The sequence below is a fragment of the Pelodiscus sinensis genome, chromosome 4 (genome assembly GCF_049634645.1).
Source record: "Pelodiscus sinensis isolate JC-2024 chromosome 4, ASM4963464v1, whole genome shotgun sequence".
NCBI classification, from domain to species: Eukaryota; Metazoa; Chordata; order Testudines; family Trionychidae; genus Pelodiscus; species Pelodiscus sinensis.
Window position 1 is genome coordinate 15329455 of NC_134714.1, and position 25644 is coordinate 15355098.

The following is a 25644-nucleotide window of genomic DNA, read 5'->3' on the forward strand; positions in this document are numbered from 1 at the left end:
TTTTAAACCTTAGGGGCTCTTTATATGCTCCTGACAATGGAGAAAAGCACATTTCATCCCAATCAGTTGATATACTTTCAACTCAGGAGGTATGTAATTCAGATCATAGACTCATAGGGTTAAGAAGGACCATAATGGTCATCTAGTCTGACCCCCTGCCAGGATGCAAGATTTGTTCGGATTAAACCATCCCGAGACAGATGACATACCATTAGCAAACATGGGTTCATCTAGAGTGGATCACAAGGAAATGGAGAGCAGTTATTGTAACTGTATCACATTGGACTCAAGCATGCCAGTCAAAGCTCAGGACCCTGTTATGCTTACAGTGTACAAATTCTTATTGGATAGACTGTCTCTGTCCCAGAGAACTTACAATTTACTTCTTCACCCTTAGTAGAAGTCATTCGTATGCAAAGGGACAACCTATGGGCCACATAAATCCTCAAAATAGGACTGAAGTTCTTGGACATCTTTCTTGATGGGGTGAATGTCAGCTTCTAGCATTGAAGGAAACATACCTAGAAATACTACATTGAATTTTGGGCCATTCCGTAGTCATAAGAGATTAACAAATTGCAGGGGATAAAGAGATTAAAAATGATGAAGGGTGTGGAGGGGTTTCCTTCTATGGAAATACTAAAATAAAAAGAGTATAACTTTATTAAGCAATTGCTAAGATGGGGGATACTACTGTTGACTGGTAGTTGAATGCCACAGAGGAAAAGGTTTTATTTTAGAGTGTGGTACAAGAGGATGACAATTTATATGACCAGAGATGTACATAGGCAGAGCTCGACAAATTATACAATCTTCTCGACCGTGACGAGTAGATTGTAACCTGTAAGAACTGGGTTCCGGCGATCTGTGCACGCGCAGAACGATCTGTGCACGCGCAGGTCGCTGGACAGCGCGGCTGGCGAGTGGGGCTCGCCGCGGTTTGGCGAGCCCTGTACATAGGCATAATAGTATTCATTAGCAAGACATCCAAAAATGTGTGTATAGTCCTTGCAAAGAGGCGTGTTTCATAATTTTATAATTGTACTTAATAATCTAGTTTTAGTGAATCTTATGTTCATATATGGAACCTCTTCTCTTGGAAACTGGGTGTGTTTGGCATGAGGAAGTGATTGCTTGTTTCTTTCTACCATGTATGTATGTCTTCTGATTTTGTTGAATACATAGATATAAGGTAATACACTGATTTTCATAATTGATTTATTTACTTTTATTAGGCATCAGGTCCAGTTTCAGATGTTATTTTTGAATCAGACCTGAAACAACGGAATGGTGAAAGCTGTGCAAAGAAGTTTGAGAGAGACAGTGATTTGCCCTTAAAGAATTTATTAGAAAGGTAATTTTTAAGTGACAAAATATGAACATTGGGAGAGAATACTATACTAACAAGTTACACAGAAATTGGAAATTTCATATATCTGGACTACTTTTGCTATAGTGAATTCTGTTCTCTATTTATATTTCGTCTTCTTTATTTTGTTTATCTATCTTGCTGTGGAGCCCATCACAGTAATGTTTAGATACAGGAAAAATAAGTTAGATCTATATAACAAAGAAACTAGTAGACCTCATGATTTTTCTGCTATTCTTTCTTCCTTAATCAGAGGAAACTTTGATTTTGGATGTGTGTATTTGCCTGAATATGTTGAAGCCAGATTTCCAGAAATTCATTGTTTTTGCACATAAAAAATAGGTTTGAGCTGGAGTTCAGGAACTGGCATACACAAATCAGGTAGCTAGGTGAAATTATTCCATTTTAAACACAAAGGCTTATTCCTGTAGGTAAAAAACAAATACATGAGCAAGTTGCTGAACTTACTTTAATTGCTGTTAAAGAAATGGCAATTAAAGCAATTATTCAGTAAGTTGTGACCCCCAGTTATTTACCCCTTCCTATTGCCTGTTAAAGGCAAATTGATATTGTCTAATGAACTACTGCATCTTTTCCTAGCTTTGATACACAGAGGAGTAATCTGGAACTTCATTTACAAAAAGCCAGAGATAAAGTGGATTCTGCTTTCACTGATGAAATAAGAGACACCTCATGCCTTCAGAATAAGCTGCTAGATCTACAGGTAAATACTGATAATTTTGAAGAACATATTGCTTGTGTACAATTTGTAGGATATGTTTAGGAAGGGAGAGTTAAATTACTCTTGTTTGAACTACCATCTTCCAAGGTACTGAGCATACTTCTGAGAGGAGAATGCACATTCCCAACGGTGATTGGCTTCAGCGAGTCGAGGGCATTTGGCAGACATAGCTCAACTCTGCAAGATTGAGGCCCTACATAGCAGTGGAGTTGTGGCAGTTAGCTAGGAGTAGATCAATGTCCCCTCTAATTGTTTCCATCCATGTGCAAAATATTTTTTTATGTGCACCAAGGCATGTGTTTATGTGCACCACCAATAGAAACAGAAAACCTAGCTGTGAGCACTCTGCTAATCAGTTGGGTGGCATTTGAATCTCTCCTGGGTGGCCACACAAGCACTCAGTTTACAGGGAACATGGGAGGTGAGTTTGGACCCTTATGAGCAAAATTACTCCAGTGCTATTGTAGTTTGACAAGATCTGAAGTGTTTGCAAAAATATAATTTTGTCATGCTCTATATTTACTACACAAAAAAAGCTATGTTAAAAAAGTGCAATGTTGCAAAGTCAACCTCCTTCTATATTATTTTTCTTCTGTAGCGCTTGGGCCCCAAAATGGGGCCACTAAGGGCACACCTACACTGCGGCGTTATTTCGAAATAACTGACGTTACTTCAAAATAACAACGTCTGTGTCTACATAGCAAGCCATTATTTCAAGATGTCAGACTTCTTACTCTGACTTCTGTAACGCTCATTTCACAAGGAGTGATGGAAGTTGAAGGAAGAGTATTCTTCTTTTGACTTCCTGCTGTGTAGACAGTGCCAAAAGCTGAATTAAACAATTTCAACTTCAGCAACACATTTGACATAGCTAAAGTTGCGTTCCTTAATTCAACTTTTGCCCTGCAGTTTAGACATGCCCTAAGAACAGAGGAATGTTTCTTTTATTTCAGTTCTACAAAGTGGCACCCTGGCATCTTCAGAAAATTTTGGTGCTGGATTCTAACAAGTTTCTACTGAGTATGTGCAACCCAAGGTCATTCAAAAGAATATAAATTGGCCAAATGTGGATGATTTTTTTTACAGGCCACATCTGACCCTCCTGCAAAATTTCTAATCCTTGCTACAAAGCCTGGAGACACTGGAGCTTCCCAGTGAAATGAGTGTGTGAATTTTTGTAAACACGTGTAAAACAATGTGTTTTTCTCTAATGTTGTTCTGAAAAATTGCTGGGCAGGGTATTTTTGCTGAAATTTAAAGAACAAAAAAGCCTGAGGCAGACACCTGGCATGGAAAATTCCAGACTGAATGAGTTAAGCTTGACAAAGTGATCAGCAGCTGGCAACAGGGTCTTATAATGGGAAGTGGTAGGCAATTTAATAATATGTTTTGCTTCCAGCTCTCTGTATAATAACATCTCTGAAGGTAATTTTCACAATTGACCAGCCTGTTTGCACAGTATGTTGCCTTTTGAATTACTTATATGTGCCTATCTTCTTTTAGGTCATAGAGAGGAAAGCTAATTCTTGTTGGACACAGATTGAAATTATTACATCTAAGTTAGAAAATCTTATGGATAACACAAGGAAGCCTAGTATTTCTGAAACACGAAACAGACTTAACAGAGAGTGGAGTGAACTTCAGATTATTCTAAATGCCAGGTATAAAATAACATCATATGCTATTATTTTGTGGGTTTTGGGAAAGAGTATGTTATCATACAATAAAAGAATATATTGTATAGTGCAGTGGCTTTCAACTTTTTTTCTTGTGACCCAGTTGAAAAAAATTGTTGATGTCCGCGACCCAAAATCATTATATATTTTGACTAGAGAGCGGGTTCTGGGGTTCCCTGAAATACGTGCAGCATCTTTTCCTGCTGCCTTCTCCTCTTCATGTTTATTTATCTTTCTTGTAGAATGAAATCTTTAAAGACTGCTTTGGAAGTAGTTTTGCCAATAGAAAAGGAATTCATTCTTCTATGCAACTCAGATGGACAACTCCACAAAATAGACATTCAGCAGTTTACTCTGACAAATACTGATTTTGTTTATAGAGAACTGAAGGTAAGAAAGAACACATACCCTACATGTCAGTTTTCAAATGTGAGTGTAAGGTGAAACGATGCAAAAATAGGCATTTGTACATGGAAGAGCTGGATAACAGCGTGGGACGTTTCGCTCAGGGATTTGAAAAAAGCTTTCAGTGATCAGAAAGTTTTGATCCTTCTGACTTTGATCAGGGTGTTGCCCTCTTTTTCTGAATAATGCTGCTATACACCCCTGGTACTCAAGTGTACGCCAATGGTGTCCATTCACAATGGATTCACAAATAGTTCTTGCTCATAACTGTCTTTCTTATCCAAAATAACATTGATCCCAGTCGAGCTGCTTAGTATCAGGCTTTCTGAACTAAAGAAGCGCCACCTGCTGCAAGCATGACTTACTGCATTTTCTGTGGGTCTTAATATCCAAACTCAGCTTCCCAAAGACTGGGACAGGCAACCTACTTGGGGTGTAAATCAGATTGTAGAAAATTATTACAACCCTCAGATGCTCACCCTTTTGGACAGTTACCAGACTGCTGTACCTGGGATCCCATGTGCTAAGACTGGGCAAAATTTAGATACTGCTTCTCTGGCACTGAGCTTCTGGCACTTTCTTAGCCAGAAGTGGGCAATAGTTTTTGATGAGGGGCCACTCCAAGCTTTGGTTGGTGATCAAAGGCCACCCCACTTTTCTATGGGGTGTATGCAGGCTCTAGGATAGAGGTTAGGTGCAGAAGGGAGCTTGGGATAGGGGATTGGAATGTGGGGTCTTCGAGGAAGTTTGGGTGAAGGAGGAGGTTGTAACCTAGGGCAGGGGATTGGTTGGGGTGCAGGGTCCGGGAGGGGGCATAGGTGTAGGAGAGGATTCTGACCTGGGGAAGAGATGTAGCAGGGAGGTGCAAGATCTGGGAGGAGTTGTGACCTGGGGTAGACAGGGGTGTGTGTACAGAGGGTTTAAATGGTGGCCTGGCACTGAAGGGGGAGAGGGGCGCGACTTGGGGCAGGGAGTTGGGATGTGGGAGAGAGTGAGGCGCCAGAGGCAGGCTCTGCCCAGGAGGAGTTTACCTACGTGGCTCTCGGCCAGCAGCCTGGTGGAACCCTCGGGCAGGCTCCCTGTTGGCTGCAGTCCTACGCCACTCGGAAGCGGCTGGTTGCTCTGTATGCTTTTCTGCACCACGTGCTGGGGGAGGGAGAGGCTTTGCTGCTGCCCCTGCTTCCTCCAGTACAATGATTGCAGCTCCCATTGGCTGAAACCTTACATGACATTCTAGTATGTAGATGTCACGTTCACGGGATTCTTGTACACCTGCATCATCTGCCAGTTAGCATCAAGAGATCCTTGGGTCACTGAAGAACCAAGAAGTCTGATTTAAGGTATAACTAAAGAAAAGCCTCAAACTGCAATATCCTAAAGACATTTTTTTCATGCTGTTACTGTCAGTTTTATGTGGGGTCAGTCTCATTTTTTTTTCTAGCCATATGCTTTGCTTGGAATAGGAGATGCAATTTCTCTTTTTCTTTGCTAACCTTGCTGTGGTTCTCTCAATTTCAGAAAGTCCAGAGCTGTATAATCAATCAGATTGAATTGTGTAAACAGCTGGAAAACCCAGACAGCTCATCAGGAGATGAATTTAACCCAATAGATTTGCAAGCAGCACATGAGATTATCCTTACATATAAAAAACAGCTTGAAGAAATGAATCATAAAATGCGGATCCGGAAAACAGCCCTCAAAGAACTGGAAGCTTTTTTGGCTTCATTGCAAAGAGTTACATTTTCTATTGAGCATGCAACAGACTCTTCAATTTCTGACAAGCCAGTGGTGCAAGGAAGTGCATCAAAAGAAGCTATACAGCAAGAAGTTTCTTTAATGAAAGAAGAGGCTAAACGTTTGGATGAGCACTTGCAGATGGTTGATATCTATTTGGAAAATGGTGAATGTGGGGGAAAGACTTGCTGTGAAGAACTCATTGTGGCCTTATCTGGAAAGGCAAACAAGGCTTTTGCCCGTCTAAGTAAGAAGGAGCTCATCCAAGAAAATGAGTCACAGGAGACTTTTTCCACAAGAAATAATGAGCTCTTAAAAAATATTCAAGACCTACATGATAAGATGAATAAAATAGGTTTGAAGGATCCATCGATTCCAGCAGTTCAACAAAGGTGAGAGTGTTTATTGGAGTTTTTTTAGATCCTCAATTAATAATTTCAGTAAGTTCTGTTTGGTTTCTATGAATCCAACCTAGAAAAGTACATATATGCATGTAACCTTGCATCAGCATAGTCCCATTGAAGTTGATTGATTGTGTCCAAGTCTGCCCTCCCCCCATTAAAGAAAGGATGTGGACACATTGGAGAAATTCCAGTGGAGGGATATGTGACGTAGTGGGGGTACTTGCTGGGCTGTGGTGACCCCTGCTGTCTGGAGCAAGACCCAGCAGGGAAAGCCTCACTAGGCCAAGGTAATGCCAAACTTGTTGAACCAGTGGCCAGACACCCCCCATGGAGAGGAACAAAGGAAGGTGGAATGCTGCCCTGGCTGGGGGGCAGGGCTGGTTGAGGGTTAGTTAGTTCCTGGCTGGAAGGCAGGGAATAAGGAGCTGGGGAGGGGGCTGGGACTCCCCTATCTCAAGGGGGGGGCACTGAGGCCTCTTAGCCCCAGTTCCTGTACCAGATTACATCTGTGCTGCGCTGTGCTGGAGGAGCAATAAACCACCCTCAATTCCACTGGCTGGTGGAGTCTGTTTGTGCCATTTCGGGGTGCAGGAGACGGGGAACCCCCAACGCGCCGTCACAGGATACAAAAATGATTAGGGGACTGGAGTACATCACTGATGAGGAGAGGCTGAAAGATTTGGGTTTATTTAGTCTACAGAAGAATGAGGGTTCAGGGTTTGGTTGTGCTGGGACAATAGGATGTGCTTGGAATATGATTCTTTCTCATAAAACAGAAAGGGACAGTTATACTGTATAATGCCCACAGGAAGACAGCAAGGGGCCAGAGATGGGGACTGAGGCAGCTATAACCCCATTGGGCCAGCACGGGGCAGAGGTGGAGAAAGGGATAGCTGTCTATTATATATGTGAGAGAGTTTGTCTGTGTGTGTTTCTGTTTGTCCCCCAGTTGTGGGACATGCACTTCTCCCCTGGTTGTGCCCGCTGCATTTGCAATGGCCATGGAGAAATGCTTCTCATTTGGCCCCAAGTTGCTGCAACTTCTCATCCTCAGCCCCACCTCAGATCAAGGATTTAAATTAAGGAAAAAATAAAATTTATTTTAGTTAATACCCTAGAAACGCCAGGTAAATCTTCTAGTACAATATATTGCTAAAGGGTGATTACATGTAGAAAATCTGCATGACAAAAGTCAGTGCATATCACACATGGAAAACAGAGTTTTTCTAAAATGAACTGCAGCTACTCCTATTAACTTAGGACATCTCATTGCTCCCTTTTCGGAAAATTCATTTACCATGCATCACACATGGATCTGATAATTTTTTATTAATACTAATTTATACTAAATGCTTTATTCATGAAATCCAAATGCTGACATGTTTTTCATTTAAGGGACCTGAACCAAGTTTTTAAATTTGCCACAGTGACACTTGATAGTTGAATGCACTGTAGTTAACTATATTAATATAGACCTTACTGGCCTATGAAATTTTGAATGGACTCCTCAGTGGTGTAAACTGTTATAGCTCCATTGAAGAACTGGGCTAGATTATACCCGCTGAGGATCTGGCCCTTCTACAATTAAAGTTAGGACCAACTTTCTGTTTAAAGCTCGAGTAAGTATTCTGAAATCTGTCAATTATTTGGATTGCCTTGAAGTTTGGAGTGTCTCGGGGGTCAGTAGTGCTATGTGTAAGACTCGGTTTATGTCTACTCTACAGCTTATGTTGGCATAATTTATATTCCTCAAAGGTGTGAATATTCCACCCTATAAGTGACATATTTTACATTGACATAAAATCCACTGCCGCAAGTGGCATAAATTATGCTGCTTAGAGAGCTTTCTCCCGTCAGTGCAGACTGCCTTTACCAGACATGCTGTAGCAGTGCAACTGCAGCATTATACATATATCTGTAGTGTAAGCAATTACTTAGGGCCGTGAGCAGTTCAAGGGGGCCCCCTACTCGTGTTTGTGTGTATGTGGGGGAAGTATTCCTGCTAGGAGTCACAGGTTCTGTTAGCTATCCAGACGTGGGGCCATCTCCACTTCTTGGGGCTAACGGGTACAGAGATACAGCTCCTAAAAAATATATATATTTTTTTTAATTATAAGAGTCTGGAAAAAATATTTTGGTCTCAATGAGTGACTTAGGTAAGTCGTTTGAGCTCTCTGCATCATTTTTTTTTATCTGTAATATGAGGGTAATGTTGAAAAGTTCATTGAGCTGTGCTAAAGGAAAGAACTACAGCTGGTCCCCGAGTTGCGAACAGTCGACTTCCAACCATTCGCATTTACGACCGAAGCTGTTGTAAATGGTGGACCCTGAGTTACAAACGCGATCCACGCTTACGAACAGCACGGTTGCGTGTAACTCTATGGGGTTCGGACATACGAACAAACCGAGTTACGGACCAATTGTTTGGTCCGTAAATGGTTTGTAAGTCGGGGAGAGGCTGTATATAAAAGCTAGGTCTTTTTGTTATTTCCTACCTACTGGAGCATATCTCAATGGCAAACCTAGATGAGAACTACAGTTAACTAAAAAAGCGATGAGGAGTCCTGTGGCACCTTATAGACTAACTGAAGTGGAGGAGCATAAGCTTTCGTGGGCAAAGACCCACTTCGTCAGATGCATGTAGTGGAAATTTCCAGAGGCAGGAAATACCTGCCTCTGGAAATTTCCACTACATGCATCTGACGAAGTGGGTCTTTGCCCACGAAAGCTTATGCTCCTCCACTTCAGTTAGTCTATAAGGTGCCACAGGACTCCTTTTCGCTTTTGCAGATTCAGACTAACAAGGCTACCCCTCTGATACTTGACAGTTAACTAAATTACTGGTAGCTCTCACCAATAAACATTTATCTTTTTCTAGGAAATTAAATAGCAAAAAATTGTTTTAATGCAGAGTTAAGGTTGCCTGGTTACAGCTTGTGCCCTTCAGAATGTTGAGTTCAGCATAACTCAAACACTGGAAAACTACTGCTGAGTTAAGGTTAAAAGAAAACTCACACCCTTAACTCTGCCTTTATTGAGCTATGCCCTACATCACACCACCTTCATGCTCTACTTTTTCATTGTAATAGACAGATAGTACTTGTCCTTGCCGTTTGCTAAATGTTAAGCCTACACTTGACCCAGACAGAACACCACACTTGCAAACTTTAACAGACATGCCGATTCTCTCAGAGAATGACAGAGGGCTGGGCCACTTGGTGTTTAGAGGCCCCAGGCCCCCATCATATCTAAACTATACTAAAACCAAAAGAAAATATGAAAATGAACACTTGAGATATTTATTTATTAACAATTAAGTCATTATACAAATAGCATGTATGTTAAAAATTTAACTTTAATTGTGAGTTTCCACTGCAGGTAAAATTCTCCATTTTAGGAATGCTTTTCTGGCTTTGTTGTGTGCAAACTCATTTATAATTGAAGAAAAATCTAATTTATGTGCAACATCGCTGTTAACATTAAGCACTGTGTGCCCATTCAAACGCTCTTGTCCCATTGCAGAATGATGATAGTTCTTTACTTGTTTTAACACGTTGAATGTACATTCACCTGAAGCCACTGATGCAGGGAGACTGACAAAAATACATAATGCAGTTGTGATATTAGGAAATTCAATATTTCTTGAAGCAGTTCTTTTGGCTTGCAGTCTGATTTAAAGTTGGTGGAATGTATACTTTTCAGGAAGGCAATCTCATCACGGCGATCTCTTGAAATTTCATTGTAGTATTCATTGTCAAGTCCAAGTCAAGTCTCAAGTCACTACAGTTTAAGTCTCAAGTCAAGTCTCGAGTCCCTAAAGTCACTTTTGAGTAAACTCCCAAGTCGAATCTCAAGTCTTAATTTAAAAAATGTTAAGTCACTTTTGTACAAGCCATTAATATTGGCATTTTCGGACAATTTTTTCACCAAGTCGATTTAACAAAATTAGCAAGCCTCAAGTTGAGTCTCAAATCACAATGAACCTGTTTCGAGTCTCAAGTCGAGTCACCTAGGCGACTTAAGTCGGACTCGAGTTCAAGTCGTGGGACTCGAGTCAACAACTCTGGTAGTACCTTTGTTGAAACTGTTCAGCCACTGAATATAGTTCTTAATCACTTAGTTCTCTGAACTCCCAAAGGAATCCAGAAAGAGTACAAATTTGTTGCAGTGACTCAAAACGAAGTGTAAGACCAGATTTGATGGCGTCAATAATAACAAAAAAAAAATTGATTCAATAGTGCCTTTCTGCATCAGATTGAGATGTTAAGCTGTGTTTGGTGGAAAACTCAGTTATCAGTTTCTGTGTTTATTTCCCTCGGGAGTAAATTTTCCATTGAACTGTCAGCTAGCGCTGCTCTACTAACTGATTTCCATGTAACATAGTTATCTATGTGATACTGAAGTTTCATGTGCAGGTATTCGGTCTTGCAACTTCCTCCAACCTCTACTGATGTTCCAGCTGGATGGATCAGACAGTATTGATGTATTTGAAGTGTTACCGTTAAAAATGAAACCGGGTACACAGTACAGAGCTTGCTTTTCCGTGCTCCAGCAGAGCCAGCCTCTTGTGTAGATCTCTGCATTTAGAAGAGTTTTTGTCTGCAGACGAGTGGGAAAAGCATGGTTTTTCAGTATCTGTAGGTATATTACTAGGAATCAGAAAACAACTAACTTTGAGAAACAACTGCATTTGAGCAACATGGTTCTTATCAAGAAGTTCCGTGTCAGGTTCTGACGCCACTGTTGTTACACTGTGTCTTGTGCTAGTCATAAGTTCTTACTCTTGCTTCACAGCATCTCCGAGGTCCTCATTTGCGGCCTGCACAGTCTCTAAATTGTGTGTAGATTCTGCATTTATTGCTAAAGTCGGCATTTCTGTATTTTGAGTAATGACCTCCTCATTCTGAGGCAGTGGCATTGAAATGTTGTTTGTGAGTACAGAGATTTCCTCATCAGAACTGGAAGTGTGAGGCATTTTTTCTGCGAGAAATGATGTTATTGCCTTTAAACTCTTAAAATGCTATTTCATACTGTTGCTTTCGCTGTCTCTTACTTGTACCACTTTCAAATTTTCACTTCATTTTTATAAAGGGGTCCTTTTAAAATAAAGTAACACACAATAAATTAATTAGCTAAAGGCTATTGGTTATACAAAATTTTAATGGTATACAGGCAGTCCCCGGGTTACGTACAAGGTAGGGACTGTAGGTTTGTTCTTAAGTTGAATTTGTATGTAAGTAGGAACTGGTACATATTGTAGGGGAAACTCTAGCCAAACATTTCTCCAGAGCTCAGTTCTATTCTCCCACACCTCACTTCCCTCAGTCCTTTATTCTCAAGCTGAGGTGTCTGCTGAGAAAAGCCGCTCCGCGTCTCCCTGGTCTGCTGGGGGGGTGGCGCTAGCTTCGCGTCTGCTTGGTCTGCTGGGGGGAAGCAGCTAGTGTGGGGTTGCCTCACCCCGTTTGTAAGTAGGGATCCGATGTAAGTTGGATCCATGTAACCCGGGGACTGCCTGTATACTTCACAGTGTATATTATATAGTCATAGAATACTAGGAGTGGAAGGGACCTCGAGAGGTCATCGAATCCAGTCCCCTGCCCTCGTGGCAGGACCAAATACTGTCTAGACCATCCCTGATAGACATTTATCTAACCTACTCTTAAATCTCTCCAGAGATGGAGATTCCACAACCTTCCTGGGCAATTTATTCCTGTGTTTGACTACCTTGACAGTTAGGAACTTTTTCCTAATGTCCAACCTAAACCTCCCTGACTGCAGTTTAAGCCTATTGCTTCTTGTTCTGTTCTCAGAGGCCAAGATGAACAAGTTTTCTCCCTCCTCCTTATGACACCCTTTTAGATACCTGAAAACTGCTATCATGTCCCCCCCCTCAATCTACACTTTTCTAAACTAAACAAACCCAGTTCTTTCAGCCTTCCTTCATAGATCATGTTCTCTAGACCTTTAATCATTCTTGTTGCTCTTCTCTGGACCCTCTCCAATTTCTTCATATCTTTCTTGAAATGCGGTGCTCAGAACTGGACACAATACTCCAACTGAGGCCAAACCAGCGCAGAGTAGAGTGGAAGAATGACTTATCGTGTCTTGTTCACAACACACCTGTTAATGCATCCCAGAATCATGTTTGCTTTTTTTGCAACAGCGTCACACTGCTGACTCATATTCAGCTTGTGGTCCACTATAACCCCTAGATTCCTTTCTGCCGTACTCCTTCATAGACAGTTGCTTCCTATTCTGTATGTGTGAAACTGTTTGTTCCTTTCTAAGTGGAGCACTTTGCATTTGTCTTTATTAAACTTCATCCTATTTACCTCAGATCATTTCTCCAATTTGTCCGATCATTTTGAATTATAACCCTATAATGGTTTGGGGGTATTATTTACTATGGTTCTTTGTAGTCTTATTTCAAAGTCTTGAAATTTCATCTGCCCACATGTTCCCATCATGAAATTCCTCTAATAACTGGTACATTATTATGCATATGAACACGGAGTGATTGCCAGATTAGATATTATGTTTATTAAATAACTAGAATTCAAAGTTTATCATCACAAAAAAGCCTTTAAAGATTAATCTAAAACTGGAAAAGAGGTGGCTTACAGCTGAGCCTGAAATGGTTATTGTATACAAAAACAGAGGATCCAGAGAAGAGCAAGAACATCTAATTTAGAGGTTAAACTCACCCTCAGACCAAGCAAAATCACTTTATAGTAATAGAATTAATTAGGACTTTCAAAACCTCTAAACTATGCAACAAAGACTGTAAACAGCGTTTCATAATGTAGAATCACAAATCATAGAAGCTACTCAAGTCTCCAGTCACGCAGATGAAAACTCATATATGACTGAAAAATTGGAGAAGGCTGGAGGTCCCACGATGATTTAAATCAATTTTTTTGCAGGTATATCTCGCTTCTTTTGTTGTCTCTGTTATAACTGCAAGATGCATAATAAATGGAAATGACTTGGTGGAAAAATGTCAAAATTTGAGGCTCCTCTGTCTCCTGAGGCCCAGGCCAAATGTCCAACCTGCCCCCACCATCCTCCCTGATAGACCCTGATAGGGCATTCTAACATGTCATACTCTTAGAAACCTTCCACACTTACACACTGAATGCATCTAAACCTATGCTTTTCTGTACCCATTGTTAAATCCATAGACTGCTGACATATTCCACCTCAATACTAACATTACCCACAGCAAGAAGCCCCTGTGCCCAGATGCTGAGACAAACTACACAATTAGGCATTGAAATGATAGACAGGCACCTCAAAGTACACATGCATCTTTTTCCTTTGATGCCATGTGGATGGACTCAGACCCAATTTTCATATCACAATCTAACCTACTCCAATTTATTCTGCACAGGCAGTGCAGCTGGGCTGCATGGAAATAATTCCTAGTGACTATTGCCAGTTCCATTAGGGCAGAGTTAAGGTTGCCCGAACTCTGTACAGGCAGTCCCCGGGTTACGTACAAAATAGGGACTGTAGGTTTGTACTTAAGTCGAATTTGTACTTAAGTTGGAACTGGCATCCAGATTCAGCCGCTGGTGAAACTGACCAGCGGCTGACTACAGGAAGCCCGAGGCAGAGTTTCTGCCTGGGACAGAGCAGCTGGGGCGCTGCTGGGTAGGTCTCCGCAGCGCCACACCTCAGCGCTGCGGGGACCAACCTGGCAGCATCCCAGGAGCTCTACCCCAGGTGTCCCCAAGTCAGCTGCCGCTGGTCAGTTTCAGCAGCGGCTGACTTGGGGACGCCTGGGGCAGAGCAGCTGGGGTGCTGCTGAGTTGGTCCAGTAGCACCACTCCTCGGTGCTACTGGACCAACCCGGCAGCACCCCAGCTGCTCTGCCCCAGGCGTCCTGATTCAGCCGCTGCTGAAACTGATCAGCAGCAGCTGAATCAGGACTCCTGGGGCAGAGCAGCTGGGGTGCTGCCTGGTTGGTCCAGTAGTGCCAAGGAGCGGCGCTGCGGGACCAACCGGCAGTGCCCCAGCTGCTCTGCCCCAGGAGTCCCGAGAAAAGCCTGGTATGCTGAGGAGGGGGCGCACTAGCTGTGCCCCCCCCCCCCCCAGCAGACCACGGAGACGCGGGCGGCAGGACCCGCCGTCCGGGTCCTCCGTGGCTTTGCTCCGCGTCTCCCTGGTCTGCTGCCCCCCCCTCCCCCAGCAGACTAGGGAGACGCGGAGCAGCTTTTCTCGCCCCGGAGGATGAGGGCAGCGGGACCTCGGCGTGTCTGGGCGGTCCCACCGCCCGCATCCTCCGGGGCGCGAAAAGCCCGGTTCGTAAGTGCGGATCCGACATAAGTCGGATCTGCGTAACTTGGGGACTGCCTGTATTTCCTGTTTTTCAGAAGTTTGAGTTAATGGTGAACTTGACATTGTGGAAGGGCACGAGCTATCACCAGGCAGCCTTAATTCTCTACATTAATAAAGGTTTTTCCCATTTAATGTTTGTTTAGTAAATGTATGCCGTTTATGATGAATTTTCAAAGAAACCTCATACTTAGGGTTTGGGAAAAAAATCTATGATTTGTTTCAATATAGGAGTATATTTTATTTCTTTCTCAAAGGATAAAATCATTAACACAATTGGAACAGGAATTGGGTTGCTTTGCTATTGAAATGAAATCCATACGAGAAATTGCTAACAAGCTTCTACAGAATGACGAGACAAAAGGAGAAGAAGCAGATGAACAGTGCACAGTCACAGAACGGTTATGGGAGGATACAAAACTATCACTTGCTGAATGGTAAGGGGGAAGAATGAAAAATTTAGGTGGGTCATATAAATAATAATCTCTCATAAAATCAAAAGGCCTTAAACAGAGATACTTGACAGTAAATACTATGCTTAGGAGGGAGGGGGAAAAAGAAGCCATTTCTGGTGTACTACTAGAACTAGGAAAATATTCACCTTTTAAAAAATTATTGCAATCCTGTAACCCTATCATATGACCAGCTAAGTATAGAACATGGCAAGTACTTGGAGGAAAGAATTCTTAAGAAACACCTAGTTCCTGATGGAAGCGATGTTGAGTCAAGAGGTGACACTTCCCTCAAAGTCAATACTGGCTCCGGCTACCGGAAAGAGGCATTGTGCTACAGAAGATGTGAACTTTAAGATGAAATGCCCGATTGAGATCCTAAACAGTAAAGATGATATTTTCAGAGCTGTCTATGGGATTTAGATGCCACAGCCAAATCCCCTAAGTAGCCTTGAAAATACTACCTTAAAGGTCCCATGGCAGTTACTGTAAATTAATCCCATTGGCTTGCTCAAATTTCAGTTTGTGTAATAGCATTTTGTGTACCGAGTTCCTCCTGCAGTTTGAGTTTGAGGAGACATTTTAAGATTCTTGTCTAAAACTGTTCTGAAACTTTCCAGAATGAGGTTGAATAGCTGTTGGGTTCCATCCCATTGGTGGGTGAAATGATCCTTCAGAATGAAATGTGCAATAGAAATTGAAGTTACTAATGTCACTTTCATGTGTGTGGAAGAGAGGAGGGGTTGAAGCTGTTCCTTTATACATGTACATTAAATCATTCTGCTTTTTAATAGCCAAGAGCAGTGCGAGAGGGCATTGGAGCTCCTGAAACAATATCAAAGCTGCAAAAATAGTCTGATAATCATGATCCAGAAACAAGAGTGTGTCCTTTCACAGCAAACTTCTTATATGGGGAAAGACAATCTGCAGAGAATGATAGCAAAGGTGAGTTTTTTAGAGGTAAAGGCTCTCATTGGAAAGTTTAAATCTGGATTTGATCCTCCCAAAATTTGCGGGAGTGCAGATGTGGTTTGTCGATCACCCCATTATAGGTGTAGGATCAAGTGGCAAAGAAGAGGCATGGGTCTGGTTTTAGCCCCAGACTATTTCAGAGTAAGTGGGTGTCCAGAACCAGGCTTTTGCATTAGGCTTCTCTTTAACTTTATACAGTAAACTAAACTCGTATTAAATATGTGGGTTTTTTTCATTAAAATGTAAAAGAGACAGGATGAAACCCTGGTCACATTGAAGACAATATCAAAATGCCCAGTGACATCAATGGGGGCAGGTATTTGAGCCGTGCTGTGTTAAAATATCCTCCCATTTTTCCACCATTTTTTATTTATTAAATCCTTTTATTTTATAACTTTTAAATGCTCAAATGAAACAAGTTGAAAACAAACCCTTTTTACCACAACATGTAATGAACTTAATATTACAAGTGATAATTGTGGACCCCTTCAGAGAAATTTCCGACTAGGGATGTAAGCGACTTGTTGACTACCTGACTTCCCAATGAGCATAGGCTTATCAGGTAGTCGAGTTACTACTTGACTAGTCGCTTCCACTCACCCTTGTTGCCTCTGTATCAGAGGCAGGAAGAGGTGGGGAGACCAGTAACCAGTGCTGTGAGGAGCTTGCTTTAAAGCCGGTTCCCCTCAGCACCGTCTCGGTGGGGAGGGTGGCAGGGGAGGCAGAGGCACAGTGGGGAAACAGCGTGAGGAGGGACTGAAGCAGTTCCCCACTCATGCTGGTCCAACTTCTGTGCCTCTGTCTTTTAAATGTAGCAAGAGGGTATGTCTGCAGGGTCCGACTGCCAATCCAACTGCTGTGCCTTTGCCTTTTAAATGTAGTAAGGGCCCCATGGATGGTTCTTACTACATTTAAAAGGCAGAGGCGCAGCCGGGATAGCAAGTACCTCACCACACTCCTTATCGACTAATTGAATAGTTGATGGAAATTCCATCTACTACTCGGTTATTTGATTAATCAAAATTTAACATCCCTACTTCTGATATGATTGTACGTTAACAGAAGATGAAAATTATAGTCCTTACGTATCACCCAGCTAATTGCTTTGTTTCCTTGTTCAGAGGAATTACGTGAAATACCTTGGGTGAGATTCAGGGCTGTACCTCTAAGGGTATGTTTGCACAGCTCATAGGAGCAAGTCTCCCAACAGGTGGATTATCCAGACTCATGCTAGTGCTCTAAAAATAGCTGTGTAGACAGCACTTTGAAATTCCTGCTCAGGCTGGAGTTTGGGCTCTGAAACCCAGGGAGGAAGGTACCCTGGCAGCAATCTCCAGATTTGATTGTGTGGGGAGGGCATTTGCAGTGATAGAACCAAGAGTTCATATTTCATCACTTTCTCCTCCTGGCTCACACTCGGTATGGAGAAGAAAACTTGTCTGAGATATTCAGTCTCAAGAGCCATCATTGTGGTGTCTGCTAACTGTTAAGCATTCACAATAAGGTATGCATCAGCTGATTCCACACCAAAGGTTATGGCTGACGTAGAGGGAGTAAGTGGTCACTCCCCAGCCGTAATTGTGCTGTTCAGCAGAGTTTAAAAATACTCTCTTCAGTGCAAGTGCATACCTTCCAGTACTGTTCATGTTGATTGTATGCACAGCGCAGTAATAATGCCCAGCTCTTACACTGCACTTTTCATCAGTAGATCTCCAAATGCTTTACAAGGGAGGTCAGTATCATTATCCCCATTTTGCAGTGGGCAAACTGAGGCACAAAGGAGTGATGTGGCTTGCCCATATCATATGTCAAGCTAAATGTGGAACATAGTGGGTACTTGGGGGAAGGAACTCTTAAGAAACCCATAGCTCCTGATGGAAGTGATGAGTCAAGAGATGACACTTCCCTCAAAGTCTGTACTGATCTAGTGCTACAGCCAGAGGAAAGGGGCACTGTGCCACTGAAAGTGTGAACTTTAAGTAGGGATGTAAACTATATTTGTAACTGGTTAACTAGCTCGCCATGCTAGGGGCCACTGCAGCAGCCCCCTATCCGCAGTGCAATATGATGGGCCCAGACAGGCTGAAGCAGCCCTCCACCAGCTGTCCGGTGGGCCCGGTCAGGCTGGAACGGCCTAGGTGGGGGTTAACCAGTAAGGATGATACTTATTGGGTAGCTAGTTAACCAGGAACCTGTTCACATTCCTAACTTTAAGATAAGATGCCAGACTGAGATCCTAAGCAGTAAAGATGTCTGTAGGGCTTCGATAGACTGATCCAATGCCCAAGATTTCAGTAGGTGTTGAACTGAACCACTAGATACCTGGAAATCCACTTGCAGACAGTAACATGAAATACCAAATCAACCTAAAGTACTGCCTTTAGAATATCATCAGGGTTGTGTTACTTCATGATTTAGTCTTTGTCTTCTGAAAGTATGTCAGGGAATGTTTTGACTTAGCAATCAAAAATTAAGTACAAAATTAAGATCCTTTGTCTATAATAGCAGCTATGGAAAAAATCCAGATTTTTCATTTGCACTAGATTGTGTTTGTTTAGCTCCTGGGCATTGGAAAGCTAGATTTTCTTTCTATTGATACAAAAAAAAATTTAACTTGCAATATTGTATTTGTCATAAATAGGACTGGTTCTGAAATAATTTACACAACTCTTGCAGAAATCCGAAAGGGAATTTGGCACACGGGATCAGTACATTAGTAATATTATCACTGTACACTAGTAGGAAAATGGAAATGAAATTTGACAGAAAATCTGGTTTTCTGTAGGTCGCATGCTTGCTCATAATCACATGCCTCGTGTGTACAGCTCCCAGTTTAAAAGGGCTGGAGCCTGTAACAGATGGATCACAATATGGGTATGCGGTCAAGTAATAGAGTGCTGTCACAGTTACTTTCCCATCAAATAGTAGGACAGAAAGTCTGTTCCCATTGTGGGCTGCAAAACCTTCTCCTTGTCTCTTTCTTAGTGACTAGCTGGGACTATGCTATGTTTACAGTGCAGTAACAAGAGACCAAGATTAGTAGAACTTGCATTATTGGGTGTTGTGTTTGTTATCTAGGCCTGAGCCTCTACGCTCTCTGTATCCTCAAGTTAGGATTGTTGAGCCCTGGGGCTCCTATGTATACCCTGCATTATGCCGGCTTCAGTGCAAACACGCATATCCCAGACTTCTAGCAGCCTTCCAAAATGTGCCCACTCTAGCTCTTTGTGGGAGAATTTGACAGTCCCCAAATTAGATTGTCGAGAAAACAAAGGAAATTGGTCTATGGGATTCTTTTGGCAGACTCCAATAGCAGGAGTCCAGTGGGGCTGCATCTAGACTGCAGAATAATAAGACTTGAACTGTGGGTCCTAGCTTGGCTCAAGTTCTAAACCTTTACCCCTTTGGAGTCCTAATTCTGAGCCCTGGGTTAGTGTGATTTGTATGTAAATTGCGAGGTGGGGTTAGGATTGAGGAGAGTTCAAACCCTGCGCTTAGATTGCAATGTAGACATACCCTAAAGAGAACATTGCCTGGAGAGAAAAGATAGATCCATTAATGTTTTTTAATCAAATTTGAAACACTAGAGGTCACTATTTCATTTCCTTCATTTTCAAATGTTGTTTATAAATATTCACGGATATTACATTTGTGTGCTAAGGAATTGTTTTTAGATAAATAATAAGTTAAATGCATGGCAGTATGTTGTTTAAACCAAATGGATTTATTTTGACAACTCCTATTTTTAGGAGCAAGCAGAGATAAGACTGAGAATCAAAATTACAAATTATACCTCTCAAAGGTTGATGTGAATCAGATTATTGTTACTCAGTATATTGTTTCATTCTGCATTTAAAACAGTATTTAGATGTAATTCACTCTTGATGTCTCTGGATATTTATTTGTTTCAGACAAATTCTGTTTAATGAGATACAAACAAACTTATTTGTAAACCAATGTTCAACATTCCTCATTTAGAAATGTACAGTCTATATATTATGATGTAGTTAGAGTGACAGGTGGGATGTTCAGATCACTGGGATACAGTGATAGAGGATGGATTCCTAGTCTAACTGTATTATATAAAATGGATTATTTTGAGTCATGCTGCTGTGCTGCTAAATTGAAAAGAACAGCATGATAGTGGACCCCCCAAAAATTGCTGGAGAAACAAGAGCTTTGACCAAATACAGGACACTTGTTTTCAAATACACATTCTCTCTCTCTCACAGATTGAAGTGGTTAAAGAAGAATTTAATGATCACTCTGAAGATGTAGAAAAAATAAATCAGATCTGCAAAAACCTTCACTTCCAGCTCAATAAAATGAGAAGCTTTGAGGAGTCTCCCTTTCAGAATGAGGCTGACATTATTGTGGACAGATGGCTCGATGTATGTAAAAAGTAAATTATCAGGGAGATCTTATCTGTGATGCATTATAGTAATTGATTCTGACTTGCATGTAATATTTAGAATAAATTAAATGCAGAATGTCAAAGAATCTTAAGAGATAAAGTCAAGTGTTTAAGCAAAGCTTAGACTATGTCTTCAATCTCATTGTTTGTGATCTATAAGGCTATATTTGTCACGGGCATACTCCTACAATGGACAATTCTGGGTCATACAAGCAGGCAATATTTGCTGTTGCTGGTTGGATTTTTAAGCTTTCATAGAAACCTCTCTTGGTTTAGACTTTGGAAACAGAATGGGGAATTATGGTGCTTGTGCAATTGGTAAGAAATTGAAGTGTCTGCAAGTAGTAGTCTAAGAAGGTCATTGATTCTGAGATTATTTTTTTTAATTGAGAGAAGATAAAATTTGATTAGCAAGTCATGCTGCTAAACCTGTTTTTTAAACTGGAGACAAGCCACTGAGTTTGATATAGTATTCCTGAAAGTAATATTTGTAACAGATAGAAATATCTTCTCTGTCACCAATGCACAATGAAGCCATATGAGATTTTTTTGTTCACTTACTGCCCTTGTTTATTTGTGTGGTTCCATTTCATCTAGTCTTTATGATACTGCCTTTCTCATTAGAATGTTACCTTTTTTCTAATTTGTGGTAGATCAATGAAAAAACTGAAAACTATTGTGATAATTTGGGAAGAGCTCTGGCTTTGTGGGACAAACTTATTAATTTATTCAGCAAGACTGACAGCTGGGCAAATACACAGCTTAGAAGCATAGAAGAACATCAGCTGACTGAAGAGGAGGTGACAGAATTGAAGGTAATTTGACTGAGAGAATGCTAGTCAAATTAAACGCAACAAACTCATTCCAACATGTTAAGGATTTGTAGGGCATAAAGGTACATATTGTTTTTAAATGTCAAATGATATACAGAGAAAGTCTTGAAATTTGTAATTGTCTCTGCTATTTCAGAGGCAGTTTTGCTGAATTAATTGCATAAGATGCAGATCTTGGGAAATCTATTGGTTTGTTAATGCACTTTGATTTAGTCCTTTTTTGAAATGTGACTAGATCTAATAATTCATGTCAGAAGAGACCATAGGACAGATCGATGCAGGGTAGATTGAAACCCCAACTTGTCACAAAATATGTTTATGTAGACAAGCCCTGAGCATGTGCACACGGGAGTGTAATGTTTTAATTTATATATTGCTACTTTCATATTTTTGTTGACCTTAGAATAACTCTGGGCTGCTCTAAAGTACCCCAGCTGGCAGCTGTCTCTGAAGAGCCATTTTATCACCTAGAAATTGTTGAAGCACAGTATGCCATGGTAACTTCACTGGCATGCCTCCTTTACTAGGAACTATGCTGAGTTTACACGTACAGTGGAGTCCCTTATGTGAGGAAAACCTTCAACAGGGAAGAGAGAGTCAGTTTTCATCCCCCTATTCAGCAGCAAAAGAGATCAGGCAAGGAAGACAAACTGATCTGCATAATTATGGGTTAATTAGTGTTAAAACTTGAATAATTTCCTATGGAATCTGAGCTTTTTATGCCGTTTTTCCTTTACCATAAAAGATTCTGCATGACTGTGCAATAAAACTGTTGAACTATATGTAAAGATTAGGGTTAATATTGCATACTAATCACAACTCCATTAGAGCAATGCAGTTGAGTAAGTAAGCGTATATGTTTCCAAAAAGTTTAGTATGACACAAGCTAGATGGTGAAATATTTTACAGCCCATTTAAAAGCTTTCCATATAAATTACATGAAGGAAATTGCACAGCTTTCTTATATTCTTTATGTTGCTGGCATGAAACTGGAAATGCCTTTTTGCGAGAACTAAAATGTGTCAGTGGACAGAAATGACTCTCTCTCTAAGTAGATAGAGAAGGAGAATAATAAGGAATATTTTGCTTTGAGTGAACAAGGAACATGGATTCATTAATATGACATGTAGACTGTTTCTGACAGCACATGTTTCAGAAATTGAAGCTGACCCTGAGTATTGTAATGTGGACAATCAAATTTTGATAGACTGATCCTATGCCTAAGACTTTTAATAGGTGTTATATTAGGTCATTATATACCTGGAATTCCACACAGATGCAGAGAGTATTATGAAATATCATCAGTTCAGCTTAAAGCATTGCCCCTAATTTATAATGATTTTAATAATTCTTGTGTTAGTCTGTGTCTTCAGAGTGTATTTTAGGGTATATTTTGACTTGACAATTAAGAATTAAGTATAAAATTAAGACTCTTTTTCTACAATAGCAACTATGCTATGGAAAAATTAAAATATTATCCAGGTTTTTCATCTGCTCTAGATTGTGTTTTTTAAACTCCTAGGCACTGGAAACTGGATTTTCTTACTGTTGGTACAAAGAATTTGAAATTATGGCACTGTATTTGTCATATAGGACTCATTTCACACATAACTCTAACAGAAATCTGAAAGGGAATTTAGCACACTGGATAATATTATCATTATGTTGTAGTAGGAAAATGGAATTAAATTTGACACAGAATCATATAGTTACAGGTATATTGGTGTGCCCCCTCATTCCTCCTTTAGACTTCTTTACAGGTCCAAGAGCAAAACTTAGAGGAATTTGACCGAAAAGTGGCTGAGATACAGCATCTTCTTCATAATAATGAGCCTCCATTGGAGTTCCAGGTAAGGGATGACTTTCATGGTTAACATGATAGCATTGATCATTGTAATCTAGCTGTTAGCATCCCGTTCACCGCAGTCATTATGTTTGATTTGCCTTGGCCCACAGAAATGAGATATTTCTGATGGATATTAGGATCAACATTTAATTTGCCACTTTTTCAAGTAAACTATCAGAACCAAATCGGTATTTTTAAACATTAAGGGCTCAATCTGTCCCTTGCTATCCTGGGACCAAACCGTGGCATTTAGGACCTGGTCTGACTTCCTTTATAGCTAATGGATTGCCAGGAGAGTATGACTAGGCAGTTAGCCACTACAGGCAGTCCCCGGGTTACATGGATCCGACTTACATTGGATCCCTACTTACAAACGGGGTGAGGCAACCCCGCACTAGCTGCTTCCCCCCAGCAGACCAGGGAGACGCGAAGCTAGCACCCCCTCCCCCCCCCCCAGCAGACTAGGGAGACGCGGAGCGGCTTTTCTCAGCAGACACCTCAGCTTGAGAATAAAGGACTGAGGGAAGTGAGGTGTGGGAGAATAAAACTGAGCTCTGGAGAAATGTTTGGCTAGAGTTTCCCCTACAATATGTACCAGTTCCGACTTACATACAAATTCAACTTAAGAACAAACCTACAGTCCCTATCTTGTACGTAACCCGGGGACTGCCTGTACTTCAAGTAAAGGGCAAAGTAGAGCCTCTTTGCACCAAGGGGAATTCCAGCCAAGCAACAAGCTACTTTGCAATGTACTTTTAACATGTCCATGGGATTTATTATGCTCTTCTCATGTAGGTTCTGTATGAAGTGAATATAAATATTTTGCTTTGGTGCATTAGTTTCATAGGTAGGACAAAGCTTTCCTCCCACATGGGCACATGCTTCTAATAGGAAGCTGAATTGATGTGGTGACTTTATGTAGGGGGTCTGCAACCCCTGTGCAATGCAGGCTGAGCTGCTTGCGTGCCCCAGCACACAAGGATGTTGTTTTGTGATGAGGACATGACCATTGTAAGCAACTTTGCAGGGCTATTTCTATGGAGCCAGAAGGGCTGTGCCGTGGTCCTGTTGCTGTGAGGCGATGGGGACTTGTTCTGCTCCATCCTTTCCTTGCTGTGTCCTAGGAAACCTGCAGTGGAGCCACATGGTGCTCTGGTGGTATTGCTTCCATAGGGTGACTAGGACAGGGTAGAAGGTTGGTGGCTGGATCAGAGATGTCTGTCTCTTTGTTACCAGAAGTAGAGAAGAGATTAGCATCCATGTGCAGCTGGGAGCAGGGCTATCCTTACCCAAATGCAGTTGCATAGGGTACCCAAACATTTGGGGCACCAGTGCGTCTTAATGCCCACCCAGCTGCCTCTTCCTATCTGTGGCTCTGCTTCCTCCAGAGAGGGTGTAGTTAACTTGAAAAGTGAAAAAGCCTGCCAGAACAGCGAATTCACTAGCAGAACAGTGAATCTGTGAAAGAGCCATTCAAGTGGCAAGGAAGCCATTTAGCAGGCATTTGTCTACTCCAGGTGTACACAGTGAGTTTCTGAATTTACTGTTAATCTACAGGACCTGAGTTAAAAATATTTTATTAGTGTGTTGCTGAAGATTATAAAATCACATTTCTGAATGAATTGTTGTCCCGTCCCCTCCTCCTGCTGCCATCAGGCATGGGGCAACAGTTTAATAGTACTGCGTAGGGCCCCATAAATCCTATGGACAGCCCTGGCTAGGAGTATTAATATATCAACAGATAAACTTCACTAAAGCAGTAGCAACATTCTCAAAGTAGGATGAGATTTTTTTTTAAACTATCAGAGATAAGAAAAAAAGAAAACACAGTAGTTTCAAATGGAGGAAAATGCAATTTAATGTAGAAAGGTTAAGTATAAGAAGTAATAAACTCTCTTGAGCCCCATTTTGTAGAAAACTAGTCCAGTAAAACTTCTTACACTGCTTGTGCATTTCCAATTTTAAGGTCATCAAGTCATCGGTTGAGAACAAAATGGAGCTAATAAGAAAGCACTTACTGAATAAGACGAGACCCAGTGAACTTAACAGCAATTCAACAGAGCTAAAAGGGGACCTTGACCTGGCCAAGACACAGATTGGGATGACAGAATCACTTTTAAAAGCTTTATTTCCTTCTGACACTTTAGAGATCTTTACGAAATTAGAGGTACTGTACAGCAAATTATACATCTCCTGTAATTTTGATAACCTTTTCTTTCACAGCCAGCTCTTTATATTTGTTTCTGTTGTGAGTTTTAAAACTGTTGAAGCTGGTAGAACAATGAAGTAAAGACTGTAGCTTGACTCCCAATATTCCCAAAGTTACCCACAAACAACAAGGAAAGGCCTGCTTTCTCTGAATAGTATTAGCCCTAGCTAATCAGTTCTTTTAGCTACCTGAAATAGTTTGTGTTGGGCTTGGTAACCACATGACCCCAAAAGGTATTGAATTCTCGGTGC

The 25644-nt window shown here is 41.2% G+C and overlaps 1 protein-coding gene across 6 annotated transcripts in view; it reads left to right on the top strand.

Annotated features, from left to right (window-relative positions):
* SYNE2 (spectrin repeat containing nuclear envelope protein 2) overlaps nucleotides 1-25644 on the top strand; it is a 300187-nt gene that overhangs the window by 82746 nt on the left and 191797 nt on the right. For all 6 annotated transcript variants that reach the window (XM_075926397.1, XM_075926393.1, XM_075926394.1 and 3 more), the window contains 12 exons: nucleotides 14-89; nucleotides 1236-1354; nucleotides 1970-2093; nucleotides 3615-3772; nucleotides 4030-4177; nucleotides 5711-6318; nucleotides 14925-15104; nucleotides 15914-16064; nucleotides 20324-20482; nucleotides 21159-21320; nucleotides 23087-23188; nucleotides 25151-25351. In XM_075926397.1, coding sequence (XP_075782512.1) covers nucleotides 14-89; nucleotides 1236-1354; nucleotides 1970-2093; nucleotides 3615-3772; nucleotides 4030-4177; nucleotides 5711-6318; nucleotides 14925-15104; nucleotides 15914-16064; nucleotides 20324-20482; nucleotides 21159-21320; nucleotides 23087-23188; nucleotides 25151-25351 — 2188 coding nt within the window. The remainder of the gene's footprint in view (nucleotides 1-13; nucleotides 90-1235; nucleotides 1355-1969; nucleotides 2094-3614; nucleotides 3773-4029; nucleotides 4178-5710; nucleotides 6319-14924; nucleotides 15105-15913; nucleotides 16065-20323; nucleotides 20483-21158; nucleotides 21321-23086; nucleotides 23189-25150; nucleotides 25352-25644) is intronic.